The sequence below is a fragment of the Fomitopsis serialis genome (genome assembly GCF_022376445.1).
Source record: "Fomitopsis serialis strain Sig1Antser10 chromosome Unknown B0H18scaffold_151, whole genome shotgun sequence".
Classification (NCBI taxonomy): domain Eukaryota; kingdom Fungi; phylum Basidiomycota; class Agaricomycetes; order Polyporales; family Fomitopsidaceae; genus Fomitopsis; species Fomitopsis serialis.
Window position 1 is genome coordinate 91,738 of NW_025955111.1, and position 8,483 is coordinate 100,220.

Sequence of the window (8,483 nt, forward strand, 5' to 3'; positions counted from 1 at the left end):
ATCCAGAGGCGCTTAAGCCCCGACACGCGCCTGCCACCAGTGCCTCTTTGAGTCTTTCGACAACCGTCTTCTACAGTTCTACTTCGACTCGAACTGATTATTCCTGCCGCTCGGACGATATCAGCAGGATCGAACAGACAGGCCCTCAGATAGTAAATGCCGAGAATCGTAACCTTGGTGGTATCCCGCGTGCGTTACGATTCGGACTGAAGGCTTGAGCTCTTGTCACGTTTCAACTTGAACGCGCCGGCGTTGTGGACGACTCGATGATTGCACCGTTCCGTGTAATATGTAGTATGTTGTGAGCCTTTTTGCATGTTGCCCTATATAACTCATCGTGCATCGCAACAGTCATTATGCTGCAAGGGTCGAAATGGCTTATCCGAACCCCTCACTCGGAGGACTCGGCTTTCTCATCCCTCAACATAGACATATTGAAGATTGCCGTGATGTGAGCTATGCAGTGTGATCCGTTCATCTGCACTGATGCGACTTGGTGGATAAGGTTGAGAGGCGGAGCTACAAGCACATATATAGACTTGGGCAATCAAATGCAACAGAAGCTCTTCCGGACCCTGTCGTGTCTGTTCAGGCACGCGCCAGCATCAGAGTATATAGAAGCATAATCATCAAATCACAACTTGCACTTACCCATGACTTCAATCGCCATAGTGAGTCGGTCTGCCTTCGTTCCTTGCTTCGTATTCATGGGGCTCGCAGGTTGGCGTCTCAGTGGAGCTTCCCAGTGGGAAGTATTCGCCGAAGAATCTTGACCATGACACCTTCTTCAAGCTCTTGCTTGATAGGGCTGATGCATATGAACGCATGCCAGCGGAACGTTTCAATGCAAATGCGTACGTGTCATGTCATTGAATGTGCGACTTGAGCTCACTCGATGTCACCACCACGCAGATGGCTCGGAAACCATCTCGGAGCGATTCATGTTGATACGGGTGCCTTCCTGAAGGACATCAACATGTTCGACAATGTCGAGTTTGGAGTGTCAACTAGGGATGCACGTAGCATGGCTCCAGCAACAAGAAGACTCCTTGAGAACGCCTTCCTCGCTTTGCTCGACTCTGGCATTGATTATCGATCGCGGAACGTTGGCTGCTTTGCGTCAGCGACAGGATTCGACTTGTCGACCGTATCTGAACCGGCACGTCATGCTCATGTTCACGTGGATTTCATATTGACCCTTTCTCAGGATGAATACGACGAACGGGGTTCGTTTGCGGGATATCCGTCCATGGTAGCCAATCGGATTTCTACCCATCTCGATCTGCTCGGCCCATCTGTTCCGACCGATACGGCATGCAGCTCAACTTTAACCGCGTTCCATCTCGCGGTCCAGGCCATCTCACAGGGAGACTGCGAGGCTGCCGTTGTGGCTGGATGTCAGTTGAACCATCGGTGTGTAGTCCCAACCGACGTCCTGACACGTTGCTTAAACCGCCACAGCTTCATCGACTGGTTCACGTACAGTCAAGGTTCTCTCCTTGCCAAAGACGGGAAGTGCAAACCCTTCGATACATCTGCGGACGGGTATGTCGTGTTCCAATGCTCTTATCGCTCGTACTCAGAGTGTCTTCGCAGCTTCTCTAGGGGAGAAGGTTGTATAGCTATAGTGCTCAAACCACTTGAGCGTGCTCTCCAAGATCACGATCGCGTCTATGCCACGGTATGACTCTAGTCACGCATGCCTTATCCCGCCCTCATGTAACGAATAGGTTTTGGGCACATCGCTCAATTCGTCAGGAGGTGCTGCCCCTCCGGGCGCTCCAGTTGCGGACGCGCAGCGCGCGGCGATGATGCGAGCGTTTGCGCAGGCGAACAGGAATTTCAAAGATGTAGATTACGTTGAATTGCATGCAACCGGTGCGCACAGTCGTTACTCGGACCGAGCTGTCCACTAAATAGCACTACAGGTACAGCGAAAGGAGATCCTACGGAGGCGAACTGGGTCGGCGCGGAATGTTCGCGTGAAGACGAGCTGCTCATCGGCAGCGTCAAGAGCAACATTGGGCAAGTCTACATATTTTGTGTGGTACTACCTGGCAAAATCGAACTAACAGTGAACGCCAGACATACCGAAATTGTGGCTTTCCTGGCATCGTTGTGCAAAGTGATATCGATCTTCAAGACTGGGACCATACCTCCGGCTGTGAACCTGCGTACGCTGAACCCTGCAATCGAGTGGGAGAAGCACAAGCTTCGCGTTCCTTTGTGCGCCACGCAACTTCCATGCCGGAATGGGAAGAGACCGCTAGTGTCTATAGCCAGTTCAGGCATCGGCGGGTCGAACGGCCACGCTGTCTTGGAAGGACCTCCCCAGCACCTACACTCGACGGTTCGGCAGTATCTGGTCCGGTGGTCTTGATGGCATGCGGACTCTCCTCGCGTAGCGCCACTTCCATAGGACAGTCGCTGCAAAGCTCGGCACTTGTGGATTTGCGTGCGCTATCAACGGCGTTAGGCCGACGTGCTAAGCAGATGTCCTGGAGGTCCTATGCTATCGTTGAGGAGGGCTCCAAAGGCGCCATCACATTCTCTGCCCTCAGCATTGCCAGCGAACAAAACCTCTCGTCGTGTTTTTGTTCTCGGGTCAAGGCCCACAACACCCGGATAGTACGTTCATCGTATCCACTTAATCCCATGCCAGAACTCTGACGGTATCGTGCAGTGGGTCGCGAACTCTTCGACAGATTCCCTGTCTTCAGGGATAGTGTTCTCGAAATGGATGTTATTTTCGAGCGGCTGACGGGAAAGTCGATTATCAGGGACCACGGTCTCTTTTCGGGGACGTCCTGCGTTGCGGATGGAACCTGGCCAATTTCACTCATTCTGCCTTCCATCGCTGTATTTCAAATGGCGCTCTTTGACTTGCTCATACACCTGGGAGTTAGACCCGACGTTGTTCTCGGACACTCTGCCGGTGAAACGTCGGTTCTCTACGCCTCAGGCGCAGCTCCGAAGGCGATGGCCGTAGAGCTAGCGATCCTGCGAGGACGAACATTCTCATCAATGGAAGATCTGGGCGGTACAATGGCGGCTGTGTCGTGTATGCCGGAAGAGGCCGAGCTGCTCCTAAATCAAGTTCGCCGGGAAGACGACAGGAGCATCATTGACATAGCCTGCTACAATTCTCCGTCTGCGGTTGCCATCTCTGGGCATGCAGTAGCAATAGATCAGTTCTTGGAGCTAGCACTCGTCCGTGGCTACTTCTGTCGCAAAATCAGGAACCGAGTACCAATCCATTCGCCATATGGACCGGTGTCGCGACGATATGTCCAGCGCTTCGTGACCTGTCGGCGCTACCCAGGCTGTCATGTACCGAGCGTTACGACAATTCTACATGACTGGCGCTCGGTTTGAAGGCCCCTACGACGCCGAATACTCTGGAAGAACACCGGAACCCTGCCGTTCACACACACAATCCAGACTGCTCGGCGCATTCCACGACAACCATTGAGACTCCCACATCCTGTTTGTCGTCCTACATCCGCAGATCACCCAAGGCGCCAGTGCGGTCTTCCCGCGACCCACAGACGGAAGCAAGGCCGTCCATCTACGAACATCGCGATCTGTTGAACAGCGACAACTTACTTCCGCGGGTCACAATATGTCAACTTCACGGTGCTCAATGGACGCGCGTGTACGAGTTGACACTCCGTCCGAGTATCCTTTACGAAAAGCATTCCTCTATCCCCAACTCCGGGTGTGAACAAATGCAGCCACACAACGACCGCGAATCATGATACCTCCAAAGTGAATAAGGATACACATCCGACGCTGGCGGAGCATGTCATCAGAGGAGAGCCAATCATGCCTGCTGCCGGTTTTATTGAGATGGTCTGTGAACATCGGTGCTATGACCGTTCGTGCTGCTGATCTGGTTTTTATCCCAGGCACTGGAATATGGGGCTACGACCTTGATGAATGTGGACATGCGAAGCATCCTGTCCTTGTCGTCCGAGAGGCCCATGAAGGTTGATATCTCCCGCGATGGCTTCCTTTGGGCTGTGAAGACTTCGATTTCGTCCAGTCATGCCGCTTCGGCGCCGGTACGTCGTTTCCGCAGGCTCTGCGAGGTGTTGCATGCGATTCATGTATCCTGTACCAGACCGAACGGACACACGCGAGCGGATACCTGTCATTTGAACCACCGACGCCCCACTCCGTTAGACATTCCCGCCATACGTCAACGATGCGAAGGGTATACTGGATCCTGTGAGTAAGTGCTGCTGGCAACCGCATGTATCACGGCTGAGAAGGCGATCATAGCGTTCTATCATTCACTTGCGTACTTCTCTGCGTACGGTGCGTGCTTCCGTAGAGTCACGGAAGTCTTTTATGGCTATCACGAGGCCTTGGTATCGATCAAGGGTATGGACGATGCGTTAGAGCGGTATGCTGCTGTTCTTTCCCCAGTATCAATGCCGCCGCTGAACATATGTTAGTGATGGACGTTATTTGCTGCATCCGGCCATTCTGGACGCCTGCCTGCACATCACCTCTTATAGGCCATTTCATGGGGACCATGGCCCGAACAACTACTACTTGCCCGCGCACGTCGACGCTGTCATTCTTCATTGCCCTCCTCGGGCTCACTTCTTCCCCGAGCATATCTATACGCACACCGTTCTGAAGAAATGGACACCTTGTCAGTACTGCCCGCTTCTATATGATGATCCTAAATGACGAACAGTTTGCATCAGCGTCCGTGTTCTATGATATCATCATTGCGGATGATGCTGGCACACCCTTATGCACGTTAGAAGGACTCGAGGTTGCGAAACATCAATTTAACCCACCACCAGAAGATCTGATACCATATGATGTCGGGCTACAACGATCTGTCCTACCTTTGCTGTCGGATACTAGAGACAAAGTCAATGGGCACAAGCTTGATCAATTTAACGGGAATGCAGCCTCCACTAAGGTTCGTACCTTACGTGACCTCTATATCTCCGCACTGAGTTTTGCAGCAGCAGCACGAGGATCAATGCGCAGATGCCGTGATTGACCACATCAGTGCATTACGGGAAGTTGTAGAGCAGGTCTCAAGACAGAGCGGAAGTGTTGTTCGCCTCCTCGCCCACGGGACTGGTGCGTCCTACGAGCATCGAACCTATGTTAAGGCGAACTGACCGTGCGGCCAGAGTTCCCACGTACCGACCATTTCACCCACTTACTCGATGGATTCCCTCTGCTCTTATTTGATATCTCCGCGCAACCTGGTCGAGCTTCCCAGGACGTGAGCCCACGGCGAGGAACTGTCAGGACCTCAAACATCGATCTTGCCAACCTTGGGAGCAATCACCCTGCGTACTTCGATATCATATCTACGTTCCTTCCCGAGGGCGATCCGTATGTCGCGCAGCTGAGCCGTATACTCGTCCCTGGTGGTTTATTGGTCCTCACGACGCGGTCAGACCTACCGGTTGTGAACGGTCACAAGGCGCATGGGATCGAACGACTTTCTCAAGCGCTACATGATGCGGGATTAACAATTCGGCGAACGCTGATCGCACCAGGTGGATCATCTCCGACCTTTACCGCTTGGTGCCAAAGGACCGAGAGTTCCGCAGACGGCGTACCGGCACCACCTGTGTTCGATCCCGACGAAGCGTTCGTATTCCACTATGCCCAAGGGCATGAGATGGACCTGCAGTGGGACTTCAGTGGTCTGGACCCTGTGGACGCCTTGGACGTTTGGGTTCTCGTCGCCGAAGGTCGTGATGGGGGTGCCGCACTCGGGCTTGTCCGGGCTCTGCGACTGGAGTATCTGTCATGGACAATCCACGTCGTTGTGTTCCCCCTGACTCTTCTTATGGCGACGAGGCCTCGCGAGAAGAGTATCTGCAAACGATCCCAGCGCACATGCGCGAGGAGCTGGATATATTCGTGACTCAGGAAGGCGGTGTTTTAGTTCCTAGAATGATGCCTCTGCCTGAGCGGACTGCTCCAGGTGGGCAGATAGCTGACCAGATGGATCCTGGCGTGGAATGCGAAGGCAGCATCCTTCTCGAGGTGCAGGGCGTATCTGGTAGCGCTATAGTCAAGGGTGTTCTCGGGTTGGAAATGAACAGAAGCAACTCGTGGACAAGCACAAACCCCAACAATGGACCCGTCGTCGCCATTGCCCAAGGTCCAGTGGGAAAGTATGTCACCGTTCGCAGAGAGGCCACTTCCCGCCTCTCTCCGCGTTTGAATCGACATTCGACCATGATAATGCAGTGCATACCAAGCGTCGTAGCTGGCATCCTTGCGCAAGGCACGCACACGTTCTCCAACGACAAGAGGTGCCGAGGTCTCCGAGTGCTCGTCACGCATTCAGATACCGCCACCGGCATGACAGTCATCTGGATGTACCGCAGGCAGGGCATAACTGTTGTCGGGCTTCCGGCGGACGCGACGCCCCTGCATCTGTCCTCCGCTCTTCGCAGTGGATTCAACCTGGTCGTGTCCGGATACACGGATCCTTCTTATATTCAACTCCTCAGGTCTGCGTCGTGCCCGAAAGGCGGGAAGATGTATTTCTGGGACGACCCGCACGAGGGATTAGCTTGGGCACTGCGGAACGACCTGTGGTCAGTACAGGATGCACTAGAGCTCGCGCTCACCTTCCTAGAGGAGCGTACGGATGACTTGGAGGAGAGTCTGCGTAGTTGTCCAGCTGAGCATCATAGCGTGCTTCGAGTGCCTGACATCGCCATAGCGACCGTTGAGCCGCGGACGGCAACCTTCAGCCCGCACAAGACCTACCTCGTCCTGGGTGGCATCGGGAACCTGGGGGCGCACGTCGCCTGGATGTTATACAGAGTGAGTGTCATCCCGATGGGTTCGACGCATGCTCACCTCATCCCAGCACGGCGCTCGACGCCTCGTAGTCACGTCCCGTCGGGGCGCAGCCAGCCTGCAGACGACGTCCAACCGTCTCGTCCGGCGCACATTCGAGTACCTGCGGTCCCTCCCTGACCTAGACCTGCGTCTCTCAGCAACCAACGCTTCCGACATCGAGAGTATGGCTGAGCTGCTCCGCGGGATCCCAGAGGAGGCACCGCTTGCGGGGTGCATAGTCCTCACGGCCGCACTGTCCGACCGAACGTTTGCACGGCTCGAGGAGGCAGACTTCGCAAGCGTATACGAGTCGAAGATTGGTGTGGTTGACACGCTCCGTGAGTGCGTCGATGTCGGGGCATTGGAGTTCCTCGTCCGTTCTCATCCGTGGCGGGCCTCTTTGGAAATGGAGGGCAGACGAACTACTGCGCGTGAGTGGCTACAATAGGGTAACAAAAACTGATCAGGACTGACAAGTATGATGTTAGAGCCAACACGGCGATGGAGGAGCAGGTCTCTGCGTATCCGAACGCATTCGCCTTCGTCTGTCCGGGGATCATCGACTCCACGATGATGCGCTCGAGCGAACTGGGCGAGTCAGGCAAAGTCGCACAGCTTGAGCAGTTCGCCCAGTGGGGCATCACGGCGGAAGGTGCGTCCACACATCTGCATATCGCGCCCGACGTCACTCATGGCTCAAACTTACACAGACATGATCCTGTGGCTGGAAGACGCCCTCGCTCGCTTCCAAGCCGGCGAGCGGTTCGCGCGGTATGTACCGACAGTCGACTGGTACGCGCTCGAGCGCACGCGGGGCATGCCCCTTCTCGGACGACACCTTCTATCTACTCCGCTGACGCGGTCGGGCTCGTCAGCCGCGGCCCCGGGGCGAATGGTGGGGGCGGCAGACGAGGGAGGCGACGTGGGCATACGGATGGCGGCGATCGTACGCGGGGTGCTGGGCGTCGCCGCGGAGGACTTCTCGCCGGAGACGCCGTTCACGGCGTATGGCGTCGACTCGCTGTCCGCAGCGCGGCTCGCATTCATGCTGCGCCCGTTGGTGGAGGTGACGCAGCTGCAGCTGTTGGCGGACATGTCGTTGGAAGGGCTGGAGGTGCTTGCGGGGAAGGGGAAGAAGGAGGAAGGGGTATAGCGAAGTGGGGGCGTGCGTTGCAGAGCTGTTTCTTAATCTGTGAGTACATTCGGGTGACTGGCGAGACTGGCAACCTCAAATTATCGTCTTTCTAGCCCACCATTGTTTCTACACTTGACCCAAGCATCTGTGGATCTGAAGGCCAGAATATTGTACTATTTAGCTGTGGAGGCTTTTTGTAAAACCCGCCGAACTGCCACTTGCTCGAATTCTCTGCTGTGTATCTCGAATCTGCTACTAGTGCTAGGGGAACCGTTCTCGCGCGACCGCGGCACGCACTGACATCATAATGTAGCAGGCAGTGCAGGGTATATTCAATGAGGCCATCGGCGCTACGTATGACAGACTTGGCTGGTCGGTCGGGCAACTGCATCGAGGAGCGGTCCGTGATGCCGCATCTGTGAGTGGCCAAATGTGCAAGAAACTCGGTGCAGCCTCGCTATACACCATCAAGCCCATCATCATCTGGCGGGCGCAGAGACGTTGC

At 55.1% G+C, this 8,483-nt stretch overlaps 2 protein-coding genes across 2 annotated transcripts; both read left to right on the plus strand.

Annotated features, from left to right (window-relative positions):
• The first annotated feature begins 405 nt into the window (after positions 1 to 405).
• B0H18DRAFT_123030 (thiolase-like protein) lies at positions 406 to 2,557 on the plus strand. The gene is made up of 10 exons (XM_048036733.1): positions 406 to 451; positions 506 to 671; positions 721 to 854; positions 913 to 1,159; positions 1,208 to 1,413; positions 1,462 to 1,545; positions 1,597 to 1,681; positions 1,731 to 1,878; positions 1,929 to 2,025; positions 2,086 to 2,557. Exons 2-10 carry the CDS (start codon positions 654 to 656, stop codon positions 2,378 to 2,380), a joined length of 1,314 nt encoding a protein of 437 aa, XP_047886760.1. The 5' UTR covers positions 406 to 451; positions 506 to 653; the 3' UTR covers positions 2,381 to 2,557.
• Positions 2,558 to 3,825: 1,268 nt separating this feature from the next.
• Positions 3,826 to 7,996, plus strand: B0H18DRAFT_1125340 (KR domain-containing protein; the record flags this gene model as incomplete). Its single annotated transcript, XM_048035008.1, has 13 exons — positions 3,826 to 3,852; positions 3,909 to 4,064; positions 4,186 to 4,234; positions 4,285 to 4,408; positions 4,461 to 4,663; positions 4,719 to 4,942; positions 4,992 to 5,109; positions 5,163 to 5,858; positions 5,972 to 6,667; positions 6,722 to 6,825; positions 6,872 to 7,274; positions 7,334 to 7,495; positions 7,554 to 7,996. The coding sequence occupies 13 exons, from the start codon at positions 3,826 to 3,828 to the stop codon at positions 7,994 to 7,996; spliced, it is 3,405 nt and encodes a 1,134-aa protein (XP_047886761.1).
• Between the last annotated feature and the right edge of the window lie 487 nt (positions 7,997 to 8,483).